The sequence below is a fragment of the Mercurialis annua genome, linkage group LG6 (genome assembly GCF_937616625.2).
Source record: "Mercurialis annua linkage group LG6, ddMerAnnu1.2, whole genome shotgun sequence".
In the NCBI taxonomy this organism is placed as follows: Eukaryota; Viridiplantae; Streptophyta; class Magnoliopsida; order Malpighiales; family Euphorbiaceae; genus Mercurialis; species Mercurialis annua.
Genome location: NC_065575.1, coordinates 45,056,002 through 45,077,603, shown reverse-complemented (window position 1 = coordinate 45,077,603; position 21,602 = coordinate 45,056,002). Strand labels below are relative to the sequence as shown.

General features: G+C 34.0%; 3 protein-coding genes across 5 annotated transcripts; all 3 read left to right on the top strand.

The window, feature by feature from the left end:
* The first annotated feature begins 3,811 nt into the window (after nt 1-3,811).
* On the top strand, nt 3,812-10,551 carry LOC126654144 (NAD-dependent malic enzyme 59 kDa isoform, mitochondrial). The gene is made up of 19 exons (XM_050348215.2): nt 3,812-4,286; nt 4,438-4,534; nt 4,676-4,794; nt 4,887-5,054; nt 5,697-5,825; nt 6,220-6,280; nt 6,391-6,494; nt 6,586-6,669; nt 6,784-6,890; nt 6,993-7,095; nt 7,433-7,540; nt 7,725-7,790; nt 8,248-8,320; nt 8,409-8,495; nt 8,748-8,802; nt 8,910-8,981; nt 9,565-9,627; nt 9,993-10,107; nt 10,234-10,551. The coding sequence occupies exons 1-19, from the start codon at nt 4,161-4,163 to the stop codon at nt 10,303-10,305; spliced, it is 1,809 nt and encodes a 602-aa protein (XP_050204172.1). The 5' UTR covers nt 3,812-4,160; the 3' UTR covers nt 10,306-10,551.
* Nucleotides 10,552-11,405: 854 nt separating this feature from the next.
* On the top strand, nt 11,406-15,502 carry LOC126654147 ((+)-neomenthol dehydrogenase-like). The gene is made up of 6 exons (XM_056106130.1): nt 11,406-12,056; nt 12,129-12,196; nt 12,314-12,378; nt 12,650-12,730; nt 14,626-14,805; nt 14,924-15,502. Exons 1-6 carry the CDS (start codon nt 12,022-12,024, stop codon nt 15,299-15,301), a joined length of 807 nt encoding a protein of 268 aa, XP_055962105.1. The 5' UTR covers nt 11,406-12,021; the 3' UTR covers nt 15,302-15,502.
* A 515-nt stretch (nt 15,503-16,017) lies between these two features.
* Nucleotides 16,018-21,488, top strand: LOC126654146 ((+)-neomenthol dehydrogenase-like). Of its 3 annotated transcripts, XM_050348219.2 has the most exons (9): nt 16,021-16,126; nt 16,207-16,456; nt 16,542-16,686; nt 17,029-17,150; nt 17,319-17,542; nt 19,936-20,185; nt 20,270-20,350; nt 20,672-20,851; nt 20,940-21,488. In XM_050348219.2, the coding sequence occupies exons 1-9, from the start codon at nt 16,092-16,094 to the stop codon at nt 21,315-21,317; spliced, it is 1,665 nt and encodes a 554-aa protein (XP_050204176.1). In that variant the 5' UTR covers nt 16,021-16,091; the 3' UTR covers nt 21,318-21,488. The 3 variants fall into 3 exon arrangements, with proteins under 3 accessions (XP_050204175.1, XP_050204176.1, XP_050204174.1); XM_050348218.2 differs by lacking the exons at nt 19,936-20,185; nt 20,270-20,350; nt 20,672-20,851; nt 20,940-21,488 and having other exon boundaries at nt 16,018-16,126; nt 16,542-16,622; nt 16,971-17,150; nt 17,235-17,735; XM_050348217.2 differs by lacking the exons at nt 16,021-16,126; nt 16,207-16,456; nt 16,542-16,686; nt 17,029-17,150; nt 17,319-17,542 and adding an exon at nt 19,629-19,866.
* Nucleotides 21,489-21,602: the final 114 nt, after the last annotated feature.

The following is a 21,602-nucleotide window of genomic DNA, read 5'->3' as shown; positions in this document are numbered from 1 at the left end:
AAAACTCTTTATTTTATCTCAGAAAAGCTGGCTAAATGCACATTTCGATCATGCACTATTCATATTTGTTTAAATTGGACCCCTCCAATGTAAATTTTAGGGTTAATGCCATCATATATTACAATCTTTCTCATTTTCGATTTTAGCACAATTTTTAAAACACCTCACCTAACATCCCAACCTTTCATTATATGGCATGTATAGCATAGATATCTAAAACAATGTTGTTTTGAACATTCACCCGGCTAAGAATGATATTATTTTTATAAAAATTAAAGCATAAAATGCAAACTGTGCTATAAAATGAAATGAAAAAAATTCTAAAAAAAACTATTATACACATATATATGGACTAGGCCTAATCCTTTTCGTTGAAGCCCAACAATATTTCATTGATTAGGCCTAGAGAGTAGAGTAGAGACACAGAACAAGGGCCCACATAAAAAACAAAAAATACAATACCACCCTAAGACTTTCTCCATTAATCCAACAAACCCAACGACTACCCAAACTTCCATTACAGCTACTGACTGGAAGTTCAATCTCCTCGCTTAATTCTGTCATTTTTCTGGTAATTTATAATCTCTTCGCTTTTTAAATCAAATTCGAAAATCTCCCGTTAAATTTTAACGGATTTTTTATAGCTCTATACTAATAAGGCGATTTAGGGTTTCTGATTGTTGAATTTTGATTAAATTGGTGCAGCTGGAGAAAAGTAAGTTAATAAAAGAATTGTAAAATGGGAGGAGGAGAGCATGGACACGGAGCTGAAGGTGACTTCAGGGCGAAGGTATGGAGTATGCCTGGAGGCCCGAACTGCCGGCCGAAACATTGGCGCCGCAACACCGCTTTCGCCATGGTCGGCCTCATCCTTGTCTGTATCCCTATCGCCATGAAATCCGCTGAGCTTGAGGTATGTCGCTCTTTGTTTGTTTGTTTGAGCTTATGAGTATCAGATCAGTTAGTTTTAGTGCGTTAATTAATTCAATCGGATCCAAAAATGATTCGTGTTTTAGCAGATGTAGAAACATTCTTAATTATTAGGTTGTTGATATCGAGTTGAATCGTGGTTTAGTTTGTTATTATTATTCAGCATTGTGATCTTAACATCCAAGTAATTAGTTCATATGGACCTTTATACAGTATCACCATTGCTCGCACGATTGTTTCTATCTCGTGCTTTACTACAGTTTATTTCCATTTTGATTTAGTCTAATGCACTTATAGTATTCCAGCTCAAATTGAATGGTTTTACCTAAGGCTGCAGACACAGTCAAGTATTGGGCTGCTTCTTTTTTTCATGCGTATGTTCTATTATCATTATTCATATTACTTTGCGCTCTTAGGTAAACAGATTTATTTTTTAAGCCCTTTTTACTTTAAGTGATTTAGCCACTTCTAGTAGAGATGAAGATTTGGCGTATATAAGGTTTCAAGCTGTTGTTAGTGGAGGGAATGCTTACTGCATATGCAGAGTTGCAGACATAGTCTGGTGTTAAGCTAATTATGTGAACATATGATGCAAAGTATTCATGATATGTGTTGGCGGCTAGATATATCTACAGAATATGTTCTCTAAGTTACCTCATCAGGTGCATATTTATGATGGATGCACTTTGTAGTAAGGTCTGATATTACATGGCCATGCAAGTGTGTGTTAATTTCATGCTATTATCATTTTGTTGTTACTAAGCAGATAAGATAATTATGAGAATGGATGTCAAGTAATAATCATACCCTATTACCCTTGTAAATCAAAATTAAGTTCATGTTCAGTGGTTTAAATTTCGCGTTCTATTTCTAGTTATATTCTACCTTCTACACTTTTTACATGAAATTGAAGGTGTTGAATGTTGATGGAAGATAACAAGACAGAATTTTATTTGTTCGTAGGCAAATGCTTCTTTAATTCGTATTGCAGTAGGTGGCCTCATTAATTTAATATAATGGGGATTACAGATTAATTGCCTTCACCGGTTAGCTTGTTTTAGCAGAGACTAAAATATGCATGCATCATCATTGTGCTTGTGAGGTAATTACAGTAGCTAAAGGGAAATGTTTCTTGCAGCAACGACCACATCATCCAGTTCGCCCTATTCCATCACAGATGTGGTGCAAGAATTTTGGGCCTAAAGATTACAATGAAGCGGAGTGACGATAGAGGTCAAATTTTCATAACTAGCAGTGTGGCAAAGAATTCTTTGATCTTTGAATTGCAGCTTCTTTGAGCAAGACATGTTTCAGTAAATCTAGAATAAGATTTAATCTAAACTTATGAGGTGGGTTGTTATATCTTAATTATCATGCTGTTAATAAATTGCTTTTGGTTCTGGTCATCAAAAAATGTTGAAGTGATGTTCCAAATTTTGGTGTGAATGCTTTTTGGTTTCCATTATGTTGTTACTGCAAGCTTAATAATTTCAGTAAGGAGAATTTAAACTATTAGGGATGGTCCGTATTGTGTTAAAGACATTGCTATGTTTGGTTCGTAAAATTGCTAAAGGATGAAATAGCTATTCCATTTCATGTGTATTTCATTCCGCAAATCAACATGCTCCATTCCGCGAATCGAATATAGCCTTAGGCCATGTTTGATTTGCGGAATGAAATATATGGAATAAGATTTATATTTTTAAGAAATAGAGTATTTCTTTTGTAGATTTGGAGAGAATACTAGTTCTAGGAAATTGTAGAATAGCAATTTCATCAAATTATATTATCTATTTAAACATGGACCAAAGCAATTATTCCTTATACGACCAAACTGGGTTTAAAGTCTTAAAGTGTATGTTCAGCTACTGATAATTTGCAGTCAACTTCTTATAAAGAGCAAGAGGCTGAAAAAGTTGTATGAAAAAGCAATGAGAATTTGCATAAACAACTTCGATTTGCCGCAGCTGGAAAATAAGCACAAAAAGCAAAAGTGTTTTAAAATTAGAAACTATGGCTAGGAATTAAGTTTCTTGCTTTAATGTTACTGGAGTGGAATCAAATTCCATTTGGTTGAGTTAGAATTTTACTGCCATTAATTCAAAGTATTCGAAGATCAATTAGTGGCGCCAGTCGTGAGAGTAAAGGATACACAAGAATAATTAATGCCGGTCATACATTTTTAGTAGGATCCACAAGGTAACCTGACAATTTATATTTTTACTCAGGAAAAAGTATCAGCCTCTCATTTCAACTCTATCAGGACTTAATCCAAAATCAAGATTTCAACTTCAAATTTAATTTTGGTAGTTCAGCCTTTATTCACAAATTAACGACCCCAATAAATCTTCTCTGTTTTTTTTTAATTAAAAGAAAATTAATATAGATGTGTATGAAACCTCATTCGTTTAATATTAACTTGAAAGTTGAAATATTTCAGAAAGTGTTGGTGATTTTAGTTAGTATTTACTTTCACATAACATAAATATAGATACATATGTTTATTAAAAATAATTTATGTTCATTAATAAAAATTTCTCATTTTTTAGTTTATTTTATGAAAATTACCTCTATTATTATTTTTTAAATTTATGTCGTTATATTTTATTTAATAAAATAATAAATTTAATTAACCATAATCTAATTTTTTCCATCAGTTTTCATTTATATTTATGAGATTAACCAAAAACACCCTAATTATAGTAATTTCTATTTTCTATAATAGCGACAGAATTTCACGTGGGAACCATCTTATAATAATAATGCAAAATAATTACAGTAAAATTGCTCCACGTGCGGAGTCGCTAGTTGGCAATTCACCGCGTCCAAACTTTCCAACTATTCACATTCCACTTCTGCCCGTATTCCATCCAGCCAGTAACTGCTCTTTTCTACTGAGTACTGCCCATCCGGTCACACACACTTGGTCACATCCCTTAACTGACCGCTATACCCGGGCAGTCCTAACTCCCCTTCCTTTCTAGTCTCATTTCAACAGCTTCAACTGTTTCTACTTTCGTAGACAAAACACCACTGAGCAGCAAATTCATCACTATAAATAAGCTCAAGCGTGGATTGTTTTTTCACTCAAAACGCAGCACTTCACTGCCCGATCACCGTTTTGTATTGAACCGAGCTTATAGAAATGATTCTCTGAAGTAATTAATTATTTCTGGTTTGGATTTTGACATTTTTGGAGCAATTTAGATCTCGGATTTTAGGTTGCGAAAATGTGGAGATTCGCGAGATTCGCCGCTTCTCGTTGCCGATCACGGCGGTTCTCTACGGAGATTCCCGGTCCGTCTATTGTTCATAAGCGTGGCGCTGATATTCTTCACGATCCTTGGTTCAATAAGGTTAGTTAGCTCTATATATTCTAATTAGCTAACAAAATGTTCGTGATATTTTTGAACTGTTTTCATATGTATTTTATTTTTCAATTTATGCTTGTAAAATTTGTATAACTTTTAATTCTGTGATTTTTGTGTGTGTATCTCACTCTATTAGGACACTGGATTTCCTTTGACTGAAAGAGATAGACTAGGGCTACGTGGCCTCCTTCCGCCTCGTATTATATCGTTTGAGCAGCAGTATGAACGTTTTAGTAAGTTGTTTTAATTCTGGAATGTTTGAAGTTTTTATTTGATTCTTGATTAATTTGTGTTATTAGTTATTGTGATTGTGTTTTTTGGCTGTTTTGCATTTTACTTGACATATTGTGTGCTATTGGACTTGGTTTTGTTAGTGGAGTCATATCGATCGCTGGAGAAGAACACTCAAGGACAGCCGGATAGCGTTGTGACGTTAGCAAAATGGAGGATATTGAATAGACTTCATGACCGGAATGAGACATTGTATTACCGAGTAAGTTTTTTGGTGAATTGTCTCCGTAAAATGTTAAGTTGTTGGAGGGATTTATTGCAAATAGAAGTGACTCGGTAGTCTTTTGTTTTCAGGTCCTTATTGATAATGTCAAAGATTTTGCTCCTATAATTTATACTCCGACAGTAGGCTTGGTGTGCCAAAATTATTCTGGGTTGTTCAGACGTCCACGTGGGATGTATTTTAGTGCAAAGGATAAAGGAGAGATGATGTCAATGATATATAACTGGCCTGCTCAACAGGTATTTTGTGTCAGTCATATGTTGAGTCTTGTACACCCCCCCCCCCCCCCCCCCCCCCCTCCATTGCCCTTTTACTTGTTCCCCTTGGTTGTATGTACTAATGTTTCACAATTAATATGAGAGTGTTGACTTTGGTGACTTTTCATTATGCATGAAGAGCAGAGTTTTGATATTATGTATGTTGAATAAATATTTTAATCGTGGAAGCAGAGTTGTATTAGAAAAGTTGAGGCAGTTAGTTTTTTTTTGTACAACTCCCATTAGCATAATTAGATCCTCCCATGGGGCAAAGATAAAGGACCTCAAGATCAAATGCTGTTCTTTGATGAATCTAATTTCTATTCTCTGTGCCAAATTGAGAGATTGATTTTTCCTACTCGAGTTTTTTTTCCTACAATTAAAAACTATAATCTCAGTAGTCATCTTTTCTCTTTCAATAGGTTACTTTATCCCCAGGAATTATATTGTGCTTGTGGCTTTACACAGTTGGCACTGTGACCATGCGTTATAACTATAAGTACTTTGAGTAATCTGATGTTTCTTTACTACCGCTTGTGAACTTTATAAAGTGTTTTAGAGAGGGCATTTTCTCAACTTTCGATATTTTATGTTTGGGGTTAAAAGATTTGCTTTATGTTGCAGGTGGACATGATAGTGTTGACTGATGGTAGTCGAATTCTTGGCCTGGGTGACCTTGGTGTTCAAGGAATAGGTATACCCATCGGAAAGCTTGATATGTATGTTGCTGCTGCTGGTATCAATCCACAGAGAGTACGCCTCTCTTTATCTATCTAGCTCTCCATCATCTCTATCTCTATCTCAATTGTTTCCATGTGCATGAATAACTAGACATACATGCCATTTGCTTTTCATATGCATCTATGGATGACACACAGAATTTACTTGGCTCTATTAAATATGTGGCAATGGCTTAGATGCACAAGGATTGTTAACTTATACAGGCAGAAAGGTTACTTATTAGCTAAGTAAAATGATACAGGCAGAACCTTACTGTTCTTTTTTTTGCTTATATATCCTTATGCATAAATGTGTTTAAGTGTGCTGACTATATATCCATAAGTGGATTTTGAGATTGTCACATGTTTTGTTTAGTTACTGATTATGTTATCACTTGTGTCATTCATCCTATGTCCATTAATAACAGATACTCCCTGTTATGCTGGATGTTGGTACAAACAATCAAAAGTTACTTGAGGATCGTCTTTGTGAGTAAAAATATCATATACTTTTTTTCTAATGGAAGTTTCTTTTTGTAATTTCTTTTGTTTAGCAATAATTATGAGGTTACTGTTTTAATTTTTCTTCTTGTTGACAGATTTAGGACTTCGACAGCCTAGGCTCGAAGGAGACGAGTACTTGTCAATTGTTGATGAGTTCATGGAAGCTGTATTCACACGTTGGCCCAAAGCCATTGTACAGGTCTGTTTCTTTCAGAAAGATCTAAAAAGATGCTTATTTATCCAGAGGAAAATTTTGTGTGTTGTAACTCTGTTTTTGAATGAATTATCAGTTTGAGGATTTTCAAATGAAGTGGGCATTTGAAACACTGCAAAGATATCGTAAAAGGTTTTGCATGTTTAACGATGATGTACAGGTTAGTAAAGCTGTGGTATATTGGTAGTTTAAATTTATTCTAATTCTGTTGGCAAGAAACATTCACGAGCATCATTGCAAGGGTGGCAGTTAGCACTTGCTTTGTTACTTATAGGGAACTGCTGGAGTTGCACTTGCCGGATTGCTGGGAGCCGTGAGAGCTCAAGGGCGACCATTGTCTGACTTCCTGAAACAAAAAATTGTTGTAGTGGGTGCTGGGAGGTACTTGGAAACTATTATTCTTGATTAATTTAAGCAGAAGCTCGCCTGCAAATTCTTGTAATTTACCTTTGCTAATTTCTTGCTTCCATTTAATGTTCACAGTGCAGGGCTTGGTGTCCTGACCATGGCCATACAGGCTGTTGCAAGGATGTCTGGAGACAATGAAGCAACTGTAAAGAATAATTTTTTCCTACTTGACAAAGATGTAATGTTCTATACTCGTTACTTTCTCTACAATATTTTTGTGATAACTTAATTGTTTCTATTTTAGTTGTTTCTATTTTAGTTATATTTTAATCTATGGTAGCAGATCTTCTGTAAGAAGATTATTAGCTTCACCAGTATTTTTCTTCTGTCCTGACATTGTAGTCGTAATTCTGTACTTTGTCTAGTGTTGGAATTGTAATAATTCTCTTAGGGGACATGTAGTTTGTTAAAATCTTATTGATAAATGACATTATCTTTTGTATTTCTTGATTTTCTTTAGTGATTTTTTTTGTTTTTTTATTTGTATCTTATTACTGTTGATTGCTCTTATGAAGGGTCTCATCACAAAAGAGAGGAAAACTATTGATCCAGCAGCAGCACCATTTGCTAAGGACTTAAAAGATGTTGAAGGGCTTAGAGAGGGCGCTAGTATAGTTGAAGTGGTAAAACTTCTAGGCTGCTTTAAACAGCCTTAATACCTAGAAGGCTGATTATTATGACTTGAACTAAAATAATAGTCTTCTTAACCAATCAATGTTGAAGTTCTATTTTCTTGTAAAGTTATGCATAATGTTTTTGCTGTTGTAAGAGCTGGGTTGCTGATAACTATTCCTTTTTCTCTTCCAGGTTAAACGTTTGAAGCCCCATGTGCTTCTTGGTTTGTCTGGAGTTGGTGGGATCTTTAATGAGGAGGTGAATTCGTCTTCATAATTGATTTTGTTCTTCATATATAAATTTATTTGTTTTGAGAAAATATGTAGTTTTAACTTAGAGCAGAGGAAACCGGCACACCAGATTAAGTGGTAAAAAATGCACTGCTAGTAATTGTGATTCTAAACTATTTATATGCTCCTTTGTTATGATATTCCAAGTAATTATATTGGAATTTTGTCTGAAAATTTGATTTATAGTAACATGAAATGGTTAAATCCTTTTTCTTAAGGTCTCAGTTCTTTAAACGTAGTGTTTCTTTACTTTCTTGGTTTCTTCCTTTTGTTCTAAGGCATTGATCTCAATTTTGTGCTTTCCAAAGGTGATAAATTAGTTCTCGAGATAGAAATGAAATAATTGAAATGTGCTAAACTTCGATTATTTACTTGTAAATGTCCTGATTTAGTTTCTTAAAAGGTTTGGTTGACTTATCAATCAGGTGCTCAAGGCCATGCGAGAATCTGACTCAATAAAACCTGCTATTTTTGCTATGTCGAACCCCACAATGAATGGTTTGTTTTGGCATGTCTGCAAACTTCCCGATTTATGGAGCAACTGTTGTTTTCTGTTTACATATATTTTTTAATTACTCTGTAACAGCCGAATGTACCGCCGCTGATGCTTTCAAACATGCTGGAGAAAATATAGTTTTTGGAAGTGGAAGCCCATTCGAACATGTTGATCTAGGTACTTCTTGTTTTCTTTCTTGTGTTAATCTTGTTTGGAAAAATATCTTTACAGTTTACACCATATGATAAAAGCAATTGTTGAACTTCATTATTAGGACAAATTTCCCTGCTTTTCTTTTTTAATTTTCTGTTCCTAAAACCATAGCAAATAATTTGCTCTGAGTGATAATAGCTTTGCAGGGGCTCTCATATTTTCCCTACTTTAATGATCTTGATCTTATCGTCTCAATAATGATGCATGTGTTTGCAGGGAATGGCAGGGTAGGGCATGTAAATCAAGCAAATAATATGTACCTGTTTCCTGGGTTTGTATTATTTCCCTGTTCAATTTTTATTGAACTTTGTCAAATATGCTTAAATTGTCAACTATGGTTAAACGCTCATATTTATAGTTACTGTTACTTCTTACCAGAATTGGTCTGGGAGCTCTTGTCTCAGGTGCACGTATTATTACAGATGGAATGCTTCAAGCAGCCTCTGAATGGTAAATGCATTTATAGTTTTATCCTTTTTCATTGTACTGCCTGGATTTACTTATTTTTTTTATTTTTAGAACTAGAGATTCTAAATCAAGCTTGTCATGATAAAAAGTGCATTGCAGCCCCATCATTTGATAGCATATTATTCTTGCCTAGAATATATGAAAAATCACTGCAAGGGCTGGGCTCTAATGTTCCGTTTTTTCCTTGTGTTCCTCTTTTATTCTGTGCTAGTAAATGCACAAATGTTTCTCGATTGATAAAATCTTCTCAAGTTTGGTTATAAATTTATTGTTAACCATCCTGTATACTGTTGCATTGTGATAGTTATACCTCAATCTCTTACGAAACTATCTACATGGGAAGTTAGATTGGTTATTGTATTTTGCTTTCAACCATGTCCCCTACACTTTATGTTGTGATTACATTACCTAGGTATTTGAGAACTATATATTGCTTTCTTGCAAAAAAATTCAAGTGCCGTTACTATAAAACTCTCAAGAAACTAATGCTATGTGTTTTCATCTGTATGTATTTCATAAGACAACATGGCAGCCATGAATTGCTGACATGATTTTATTTTTACAGCCTTGCTTCTTACATGACAGATGAGGAAATTCAGAAGGGCATATTATATCCATCTATCGATAGGTAATATGCTATTTGGTTAATGGAATGGAATGAAATATATATTCTTTACTTTTTGAGAGTAGTTATTCCATAAAATCATGGAATAGCAGTTCCATCAAGTTATTATTCCATCAACAAGAGCAAGGAATAGCTATTCTATTCCGGACCTATTCCATGAACCAAACATAGTCTTCGTGATTGCAGTTCTTTCTCATTTTTTAAGGGACTAGGAGTGGAAGGTTGTTTTCATGCCAAAGTCTTAATTTGTTATAACTTGTCATCTCCACAAATGTTGATTTCAGTTTCATCTCAGATTTCTCTCATTGAATAAAAATATAATCAAGATTTCTCTCTGCTTATTGATTTGATGATGATGCATGATGCAGTATTCGACACATTACGGCTGAGGTTGCCTCCGCTGTTTTACGAGCAGCTGTTGCAGAAAACCTGGCAGAAGGACACGGTGATGTCAGCGGCCGAGAGCTGAGGCATATGTCAAAAGTATGAAACTTCACTACAGAAATAGAAAACTATTCAGCAATTTCATTTATAAAAAAAATACAGGGTCTTGTTTTGAATCTTTTGAAGAGGATTTAAGTTCTGTTGTTGTGACAATTGTGAATGCAGGAGGAGACAATGCAGCACGTTACGCGTAATATGTGGTTCCCAGTTTACAGCCCCCTTGTTCTTGAGAAATAAGGCTAATTCTTCAACCTTCCATTTTCTTTTTCTGGAGGTTATGTTAAGTTTATGCAAATTGGGCTATATTGTTATTATTCTTTCAATGCTAGCCTGAGTTCATAATTTGCTACAACCTAAAGTAGGAATGCAAATATTGAAAACAGGGAAGAGCCCTTTTATTTCTGTTGTTGTACTTCATTTTTCTCCAACTATGATCTCTTATTATTAACTTGGTCAATTTATGTAAATTTTCTTAACGTACTACTATAGAGCCTTATTAGTCATATGTTAAGGGAAAAGAGTCATTTATGCCATTAAGGTTTGACTCCAGGATTGAGTAAGCCTTCAACATCCGGAAAGGTTCAGTTATGCCCCTACAGTTTTAAAAGTGAACAACTAGGCCCTCCAATTTTAATGCATAAATGAGGCATTGAGCGCCTAGTTGTCAAAATCGGAGGGTCTTAAGACTTTGGGATAATTATTTAAACCTTTCTGGATGTTGAGGGTTTACTTGATCCTGTAATCAAATATTAGTGGCATAAACGTTTTTTTTTATAAAGTAAAGAAGAAATACACTTGTTAAATTGAAGAATAAAAATACTTGCCAAATTAGATATATTGCACTTTACTGGTAGATGAGGTGAAAGTTAAGAAATATCTGTTTTTTTAGTTAACTTGTTGCATCTTTATAAGGAAATATTATGTGTTGTTAAAATAAATAACTAAAATTATTCAATACTGCTGTTGTGCAGCATTATTTTACAACACATTTTTGACATTTATAAATGGGTGGATTCTACTTTAGACATGTGTTAAATCATCAATTTTTCATATTAAATCAAAGGGTATTGGCAAAACATATATTAACGTTTCAACTTTATAGAAATTTAATCTCGAAAATGTTACATAGTGCAATAACGTAAAAAGTTGAGATTTTATTTGTAATTTTTTTAAAATGTTGAGATTTAATATGCTACATGCATCTAATTTGACTGCCATGTATGCAAAAATTTGTCAGAAAACGGTTTGGGCTACAAAATATGTAAAATGGAAATGTTAGGATTTTTTTGTAACGTTTTGAACAATGAGATTAAATCGTTATAAAGTTGAAACGTTAAGATTTATTTTGTCAATATCACTTTAAATCATCACTTTTATATCCTTTTTTAATTTAATCGTATTCTTTAAAATTTGTCATAAAACCACCACCCTTAATAAAATTCAAATCTACCATTGGTTGGGAACATAAAGTGATGTGGAAAAACACGTTGAATTCCATACATGAAGGTTGAATTGAAGAATTTGTAATATATATGAAAAAATTATAAAGGTCCTGATATAATTGAAAACGGTTGTAAATTGATGATTTAATATGCAATTAGTCCTTAACAAATATTATGTCATGTCATGTTTCGTTTGCTCGATCAATTCAAATTCACCGGATTTTAAACCAGCGGTAGATTTGAAAAAAATTAAAAGATGGTGGTATTATGTGACAACTGTTAAAAAATGTGATTAAATTTAAAAAAAAAAGTGTATAGAGGTGGTAATTTAATATGCAACTAACCTTCAAATCATGAATTCTCGACGAAGCCGGTTCGTTTTCCGGTCGGATTTTAAAAAAATTGAAAAAGACAATAAAACAAAAACAAAACAATTTCATAAGATGTATTCTTTAATAAGCAAGAATAGCTGTGTGTTTATCATTACAGAGTACAGACAACTGAACTTAAAATGGCACAATCCACCGCCATTACAGTAGCAAAGAGGTTCGTTTTTTCTTTAATATTTTTCTTTCAGCACCTAATTAGTATACAGTCTAATTCTAAATACTGAAACAGATATGCAGTTGTTACTGGCGGAAACAAAGGGATAGGATTGGAAATCTGCAGGCAATTGGCTTCTAATGGTATTGTTGTAATTTAAACAGCCAGAGACCATAACAGAGGACTCGAAGCTGTTAAAAAGCTTAAAGAATGTGGAATTTCTGATGATTTACTGATTTTTCATCAGCTTGATGTGGTAGATTCTCAGAGTATAGCTTGTTTAGCAGATTTTATCAAGACCCAGTTCGGAAAACTCGATATTTTGGTAAGATTCAATTCGGGCTAATTACAGATATAAAATCACGATTTTTGCACCAAGTTTCAAAAATAATATCATCTTTTAAGTGTCAAATTACAGACATCACATTTTATTTGTTTTCGGCATTTTTGCTGACGTGACATAGCCCGGGTGTCTAAATCAGTAAAATTTCACAGAAAAATATGTCCATAATTTTATATGTAATTAACTCATTTAATTACAGATTGTTTTATTTCTCTATCTTACTCATGGATTGAATCATTGAAACCTTGTGCAGGTGAACAATGCTGCGATTGGTGGAATTGAATATGACTCTGATAATTTTCGAAAAGGTTTTGAGCTTAGTGGTGGTAACTGGGTAAATAATTCTATAAACACTTACTTCAAATTGCATCTTGTTCTTACTTTATTTTAGTTGAAGGTCAATATTTGGATTTCAAAATTAATAGGGTTGTATGAAAATTTTCTAAATTTTGAAAATGAAGGATAACTCAATGAATTCTGCTGAACAAGTAGGTCTGATGTCCTCCCTTTAAGTCGCTAATCTTGGCGGATCTCGAATTCAACTTAAACTCGATTTTTTTTTTGCCAGAAAGATTAAATCTTTATTGATAATCGACTAAAAAGTCTCAGATCGAGCAACATAAAACTGCTAGATAATATACAAACTTTCAAAGGGTTTTTGAGCTACTAAGAGCTACCCAACAATACCGGATCTACCTAAGAGGACATCGGAGATGCTGGCCGGAATCCGAAGCCGCCGGAGAGATGCTGGCCGGAATCTGAAGCCGCCAGAGAGATGCTGAGATACTGGAGCCGCCGGAGACAGAGGGATAAAGAAAAAGGCGCCGAAAATGCTAAACATGTCGGAAGCCGAGAAAACGCCGGAAAACCCAAAAGAAAAAAATAGAAAAACTATAATTTTGAAGAAGAACAACAAAAACAACTAAATTATTTATTTATTATGGAATAAGAGAAGATTAAGGGAAGGGAGATGGTTTTTAGCCAAAGGTTGGCCAAAAACCATTTCCCTTCATATGTAGTGCGGGTAGGTTTTCTTAAGTTGAGAGGGTTTTTAGAGAGAGGGTTTCTAAAAAACGTGGGTCGTAAATACTTAAACTCGATTCATAAAAAGATTAAACAAATGAACAAATTATTATGAGACCTTCTATAGTCATAATTCACACTTTAGTCCTTCTTGTTTAAAAATCAAATGATAAGGTCCTTCATTTTAGTTTCTGTCAACGATTTGGTCTTCCCATCTATTTTTGGTGTTCTCAACTGAGTCAATAAAATTATATGATCTCCCACTTTTGTTTTTCTCAACGATTGTGTCCTTCACTTTTCCTTTTGTTAACAATTTCGTCCATCACGTTTGAAAATTAATTGACCCCTAAATCTTTTTATTTTGTTGACTACATAAAAAATGGAAACACAAGTGAAAGACTATATCATTTGATTTTCATACGGGGGACTAAATATGAATTATGACAAATATGGAGGACCTCATAGTAATTTGCTTTAAATAAATTCATGATCTTGACATGAGATTTAGCTGAAAATCACAGGATCTTTTAATGATGATAGAATTGTCAAAAAAAAAATGATGGGGAATAAATTTTCGCCTTTAAAAGAACCCAATAGAATTGTAAATTCTTAGAAAGATGATGCCTCTATTTGTAATTAACCCTAAGAAGATCAATAGCAAGTAATATTGAACTCAAATTCAACTTAAAGTAAAATCAAAGTTAACTATATATTACCTTTTTTAAGTAGGGTTCCAAATATCTTGTAACTTTACTTTGCCCCTTTTATAGGAAATTTCTAAGTCTGCCACTCGAGAAATTCTTAGGTAGACTCAGTCCACCACGTCATACGTGGACTAAGCCTATCACATTATGACACATCAATAAAATAATGGTACTATCGTAATTTACTATTCAAAAATGTAAATAAGTAATAAACAAAATTACGATAGTGCTATTATTTTAATGACGTGTCATAATATAATAGGTTAGTCCACGGATGACGTGGTAGACTGAGCACTCTCACTCTATTTATAAAGAAAGACTTTTGTGGAAATGGTATGACAAAATATAAAATGCTAGCTAAGTAGTATGGGCACTTCATTCAATCAATGTCTTCATTTTTGGCATAAGAAAATTTAAAATAACATTGTGTTGTCGTGTCTGTGTTCAAGTGTTCCATTGTCCCGTATCTATGTCCGTTTTAACATTCTATGTGATGATGCAGCCAGATGGAAAACAAATGACCTGGGACAAAATTGCAACTCAAAGTTATGACCCAGGAGAACAATGCGTGAAAACAAACTACTATGGTACAAAAGCAATGGTTGAAGCACTTTCTCCCCTTCTACACTTATCTGATTCGGCTAGGATCGTAAATGTTGCTTCCATGTTGGGACTGTTGCAGGTACATAAGTTATAGCCTTTTATATTTTTCTTTTGAAGGATGATATTGTAAGAAAAGTATACCTAGCACTGAATATTGGAATGCGTTTGATGAGAAGGTTTCTTGTCATTTGGCATAGAATATACCCAATGAATGGGCGAAAGGTTTGTTGAGTGATGTCGAAAGCCTTACTGAGGACAGAGTGGATGAGGTGGTGAAGCAGTTTCTCAAGGATTTCAAGGATGGTTTGCTAGAAACCAAAGGCTGGCCTATTCATATCTCAGCCTACATTGTTTCAAAGGCGGCTGTGATCGCCTATACTAGAATTCTAGCCAAAAAATATCCGAGCTTCCTCGTCAATGCCGTGTGTCCTGGCTTTTGCAGGACCGACATAACCGTCAATGTTGGCTGCTTTACTGCGGCTGAAGGAGCTGAAAGTGTTGTGAGGCTAGCTCTACTGTCTAAAGATGGGTCTTCTGGCGTTCTCTATTATAGGAAAGAAATTTCATGTTTCTGAATATTAAGGTAATGTTGTGAGAAGAAATTACAAGCATTGATATTTATATTATGTTTATGTATATTCTGTCAAGTGTACGATGTTGTCTAAAGTTTCAAGTGAATTCATCTTGTAAGAATAAAGTGAATTTTGAGCTCAATTAGTGCTTGTAAGATGATGGCCTGGTTAATAGATAAATTGATAGCATAATTTTTGACTTCATCATTTCCTGTCAATAAGATGGAACGATGTTCACAGGCATAATTTGGGCGAGATCAAGTGGGGCGGTCATCCTATCCCGGTTCTAAAATGTTAGAATTCGATAGTACCAAATAATTATTTAAAAGAGAAATTGTTTTACTCTTTAGAAAGAAAATTTGAAATCGCTAGTACAGAAAGAAAAAAAAAGTATATTACTCTCTCAGAAGTAAAACTAGAATTACTATTGAAAGAAAAATTATTTTCATGAATTGAAAAAAAATTCAATCTACAAAAAAGAATAGCTGGGTGTTTATTTTATCAGTACAAACAAAAAGTTGCCCAATAAAGACCTACTCAACTTCTTTGAAATCCATTCCTTAGCTGGTATTGAAAAGTTGCCCAAATTTTCTTTTAAAATTAAGTTGGTAGTGAAAAGTCATGACTATGTATTTAATATTTTTTCAATAATTGAGTTCAAACTTCTAATTAACAAAGCAATTTGCTTACCTGTATTCTCAATTTTTATATATTAGACAAGACTATATAGTTAGGTGTTTATCAGTACAAATAACTGAACTTAAATAATTTTTCCATTTAATCATATCTGATCATGGCACAATCCTCCACTTCTACTACAACAAAGAGGTTGACTTAAATTCATTTTTTCTTGATTAATTTTTTTTTTCAGGTCTTAATATATTATCTAATTCTAAATATTTAAACAGGTATGCAGTTGTTACTGGAGGAAACAAGGGGATTGGGTTTGAAATTTGTAGGCAATTGGCTTGTAATGGAATTGTAGTCATTTTAACAGCTAGAGACAAGAACAGAGGACTTGAAGCTGTTGACAAGCTTAAACAATGTGGGATTTCTGATGATTTGCTGATTTTTCATCAGCTTGATGTGTTAGATTCTCAGAGTATAGCTTGTTTAGCAGATTTTCTCAAGACCCGGTTCGCAAAACTTGATATTTTGGTGAGATTGAATTAGATTTTGGACGTTTTTATGAGGAGTTCTGTATCTTTTTACTCATGTATTGAGTTATTGAAACGTTGTGCAGGTGAATAATGCTGGGATTGGTGGAATTGAATATGACTCTGGTAATTTTCGAAAAGGTTTTGAGCTTAATGGTGGTAACTGGGTAAATAATTCTATACACACTTACTTCAAATTGAATCTGGTTCTTACTTTAGTTTGGGTTGAAGGTCAGTATGAAAATTTCCTAAATTTTGAAAATAAAGAATATGCTCCCTTGAGGTGGATCTCGAATTCGTCTTCAACTCGTTTCTTTAAAAAAGATTGATTACAAGTAAATATTGGACTCAAACTCAACTTGGAGTAGAATCCAAATTGACTATAGATAACTTTTTTCGAGTAGGGTTCCAAATATCTTGTAACTTTACTCACTCAGTCTATATAAATAAAGACAGACTTTTGTGGAAATGGTTGGACAGAGTATAAGATGTTAGCATTCTATCTGGTGATGCAGCCAGATGGAAAACAAATTACTTGGGATAAAATGGCAACTCAAAGTTTTGACTCAGGAGAACAATGCGTGAAAACAAACTACTATGGCGCAAAAGCAATGGTCGAAGCCCTTTCTCCTCTTCTTCAGTTATCTGATTCCGCTAGGATCGTAAATGTTGCTTCCATGGCTGGATTGCTGGAGGTACACAACCCTGTATATCTTTTGCTTTTTGAATATGATATTGCTAAGAGTTTGATGATAATTTTTTTTTGTTATTTGGCATAGAATATACCCAATGAATGGGCAAAAGGTTTGTTGAGTGACATCGAAAGGCTTTCGGAAGACAGAGTGGATGAGGTGTTGAAGCAGTTTCTGAAGGATTTCAAGGATGGTTTGCTAGAAACCAAAGGCTGGCGAACTCATCTCTCAGCCTACACGGTTGCAAAGGCGGCTATGATCGCCTATACGAGGATTCTAGCCATAAAATATCCGAGTTTCCTCGTCAATGCCGTCTGTCCGGGCTTTTGCAGGACTGACATAACCGTCAATGTTGGCTGCTTAACTGCAGCTGAAGGAGCTGAAAGTGTTGTGAGGCTAGCTCTACTGCCTAACGATGGGTCTTCAGGCTTGTTCTATTGTAGGAAAGAAATTTCATGTTTCTGAATGACATTGAACTTTATCTTATATTAATGTTGTGAAAAGAAATTACACGCATAGATAATTCTATTATGTTAACGTATTTTTGTCAAGTGTAAGATGTAAAAATAAAGTGAAATTTAAGCTCAATTAGTGCTTATGAGACTATGGCTAGGGGTGTAAATGAACCGAGCCGTTCGCGAGCAGCTCGGTGTTCGGCTTGATAAGAGCTCGGTTCATGTTCGTTCGTATTCTAAATGAACGAGCTCGAACTTGATTTTATCTTCGTTAATATAAACGAGCTGAACATGAACATAGTGGTGTTCGGCTCGTTTATGTTCGCGAACAACTCGAATAAGAGTTCATGAACAAGCTCGTGAACGAGCTCGATTAAGAGTTCGTAAACAAGTTCGTGAACGAGCTCGTATATAGTTCACGAACAAACTCGTTAGAAACTCGATTAGGTGTTCGCGGACTAATTCATATTTAGATTAATTTGTATAATTACGTTTCTAATTTATTCAGCTCATATTCGTGAACGAGTTCGATTAGATTGTTTTTAATTTATTCAGCTTATATTCGTGTTTGTTCGTTTAAAAGTTCGTGTTCGTTCGTTTATCCGCTAAACGAGCGGGCTCGCGAACGAGCTCGTTTAGTACTTATCGAGTTTGTTCGCGAGCTTGTTCGTGAACGAGCTCGTTTAGTACTTATCGAGCTCGTTCGTGAGCTCGTTCGCGAACTTGTTCGTTTAGCGGCTAAATGAACGAACACGAGTTGAACACGAACCGAAAATGAACTCTATAAAATTTAAACGAACCGAACATGAACACTCTGTTTAAAGTTCGACTGAACATGAACCGAACATGAACACCTTGTTCGCTAAACGAGTCGAACATGAACACTGCAAAGCTCGGCTCGACTCGGTTCATTTACACCCCTATATGGCCTAGTAAATGCTGGAAATTAAATTGCTTGGTATCGGTTCATGGCAGCCATATTTAGGATACATTAATTGCTCACCATCCAAGCACCCCATACAATCTTTTAATTTGTTAATGAAACTTTTTATAATTATCAATTTTAATACTCCCTTCGTCCTAATATAATTGTCCACTTTGCCTTTATCACATAGTTTAAGAAAAGCAATTATTATTTATGAGTTTTGTAAAATTCTCCTTACTTTTTTTATCATACCCCTATTTAATATAGAGTGCACTTGCAATTTACTCTCAATTTACTCTGGATTTTAAATAGGGGTAATATAGAAAAAATGAGTGTAAAATTTAGTTATTTTTGAAAGTGGACAAGAATTTTAGGACACAATATTTTCTCAAAGTGGACAACTCTATTAGGACGAAAGAAGTATAATTTTGATAAATATATTTCAATTGTAACCACTTAAACATATGTATCAAAATGAAATTTTTTCGACTTTTTTTTATAAATTAATTTTTTGTAATCGAAAGATACTTATCAAATTAGTCTACAATTACCCTTCCACATGCGCTCTCCCTTCCCACTTAAAAAAAAAACAATTAGTCTCCAATTTACGAAATTAAAAATTTGTTCTTGAACAAAATAATAAAAAATGATTGATTTTTTAAAAAGAAATTAAACATCAAGTCAAAATTGATGTTTTTGAAAAATTTGACCTGAAAAAATCATCAAAAACATTTAATATTTTTGAGTGATAACAAACTTGTTTTTCTTTTAAGAAAAATGATTTTAAATATCCACATTCTTAAAATAATTTGTGGCAATCAGATCCGTCAATTTTATAACTTCGGACAAATATATTTACCCTTCAATTTAAACTTATTTTCGGAAATATATACTCATTTTAACCTCATATAACTCTTTTTAAATTGAAAAAAATAATCAATCTTATAAAATAAGTATTTACTAAATCAAAATTTAATCATAACTATAAAAGTAAATCTAAAATATAAATTTAAAATAAGGGTCAAATATATTTATCACAAAGTATAAAATTGATGGATCATATGTTTTTTATTGCAAATTCGTTTCAAAATAAGTTGGTTCTTCACTTTTTCTGGTTAAAAAACCATGAACGTGCATTAATTGCTTCCAATAATTGAGTTCTAAGTTCTAACTACCAAAATTTCCAAATACTAGTCGTCGTTAAGCAAGAATAGCTGCATTTTTTTAGGACAAAAATAGCCCAATTTTATAATTTTAAAGCAAGAATAGCTGTGTGTTCATCACTACAGACAACTGAACTTAAAATGGCACAGTCCACCACCATTACTACACCAAAGAGGTTCGTTTTTTCTTCATTAATTTTCTTTTAGCACTTTAATTTACAATCTAATTCTAAATACTCAAACAGATACGCAGTTGTTACTGGAGGAAACAAGGGGATAGGGTTTGAAATTTGTCGGCAATTGGCTTGTCATGGAATTGTAGTCATTTTAACAGCCAGAGACAAGAACAGAGGACTCGAAGCTGTTGAAAAGCTTAAACAATCCGGGATTTCTGATGATTTACTGATTTTTCATCAGCTTGATGTTGTAGATTCTCAGAGTATAGCTTGTTTAGCAGATTTTATCAAGACCCAATTTGGAAAACTTGATATTTTGGTAAGATTTAATTACATCTTGGACGTTTTTATGAGGAATTCTTTATCATTTTACTCATGAATTGAATTATTGAAACCTTTGCAGGTGAACAATGCTGGGATCGGTGGAATTGAAATCGACTCGAATAATTTTCGGGCGGGTGTTGAGCTTAATGGTGGTAACTGGGTAAGTATTCAAATTGATATCTTGGTCTTACTTTATTTTGAGTTGAAAGTTAGTGTTTATATTCAAAACTTATAGGTTCTTATGAAAATTAACAGCTTGCTGATTTTAAGGTTCATAAAAGTAATAGCTTGATTATTTTATCGAACACCTATAAGTGAATGTGAATCTTGTTCACCACGTAGGATTATAAAGTGTCCATTTACTAAGTGACAGCTGATGTTATTAAATGTCGTAACCAATCATTAAATATCACATAATCGGTGAGTTTTTAATTAGATTTCATATGTATATGACATGTTAGCATTCTATTTGATGATGCAGCCAGATGGAAAACGAATGACTTGGGACAAAATGTTAACTCAAAGTTTTGATTCCGGAGAACAATGCGTGAAAACAAACTACTATGGTGCAAAAGCAACGGTGGAAGCACTTGCTCCGCTTCTACAGTTATCTGATTCGGCTAGGATCGTAAATGTTGCTTCCCTGGCTGGATTGTTGGAGGTGCGCAACCCTTTATATCTTTTGCTTGTTTGAATTAATATGATATTGCTATGAGTTTGATGAGAAATTTTCTTGTCGTTTGGCATAGAATATACCCAACGAATGGGCAAAAGGTATATTAAGTGATGTCGAAAGGCTTACCGAAGAGAGAGTGGATGAAGTGGTGAAGCAGTTTCTGAAGGATTTCAAGGATGATTTGCTAGAAACCAAAGGCTGGCCTACTCATCTCTCAGCCTACATGGTTGCAAAGGCAGCTATGATCGCCTATACGAGGGTTCTAGCCATAAAATATCCGAGTTTCCTCGTCAATGCTCTCTGTCCTGGCTTTTGCAAGACTGACATAACCATCAACAATGGGCCCTTAACTGCAGCTGAAGGTGCTGAAAGTGTTGTGAGGTTAGCTCTGCTGCCTAACGGTGGGCCGTCTGGCTTGTTTTATTATAGGAAAGAGATTTCGTCTTTCTGAATAACATAAAACGTAATCTTAAATGAATGTTGTGAGAATATATTACAAGCATTGATATTTCTGTTGTGTTTATGTATTTTCTGTCAAGGGTAAGATGTTGTCAAACGCTACATGTAAATTCATATTGTAAAAATAAAGATTTGAGCTCAATAGTAGTCATTGATCACTTCATTTTCTTGTGTGATTGATGTTCAGCCAAACAAAGTCGTGCTTTGCGGTTTTTAGTGAATGAAACAATAGCGTATAACGTGGGGATGTACATTTTAAGAAATGAAAAATTGAAAT

Coding starts and splice junctions, on each gene's coding strand:
- LOC126654144 (XM_050348215.2), top strand. CDS start 4,161: ATGTGGAGATTCGCGAGATTCGCCGCTTCTCGTTGCCGATCACGGCGG. Junction 8,982..9,564: donor CTTCAAGCAGCCTCTGAATG/GTAAATGCATTT, acceptor TTATTTTTACAG/CCTTGCTTCTTACATGACAG. Junction 9,628..9,992: donor TTATATCCATCTATCGATAG/GTAATATGCTAT, acceptor TGCATGATGCAG/TATTCGACACATTACGGCTG.
- LOC126654147 (XM_056106130.1), top strand. CDS start 12,022: ATGGCACAATCCACCGCCATTACAGTAGCAAAGAG. Junction 12,731..14,625: donor AGCTTAGTGGTGGTAACTGG/GTAAATAATTCT, acceptor GTGATGATGCAG/CCAGATGGAAAACAAATGAC. Junction 14,806..14,923: donor CCATGTTGGGACTGTTGCAG/GTACATAAGTTA, acceptor CATTTGGCATAG/AATATACCCAATGAATGGGC.
- LOC126654146 (XM_050348219.2), top strand. CDS start 16,092: ATGGCACAATCCTCCACTTCTACTACAACAAAGAG. Junction 20,351..20,671: donor AGCTTAATGGTGGTAACTGG/GTAAGTATTCAA, acceptor TTGATGATGCAG/CCAGATGGAAAACGAATGAC. Junction 20,852..20,939: donor CCCTGGCTGGATTGTTGGAG/GTGCGCAACCCT, acceptor CGTTTGGCATAG/AATATACCCAACGAATGGGC.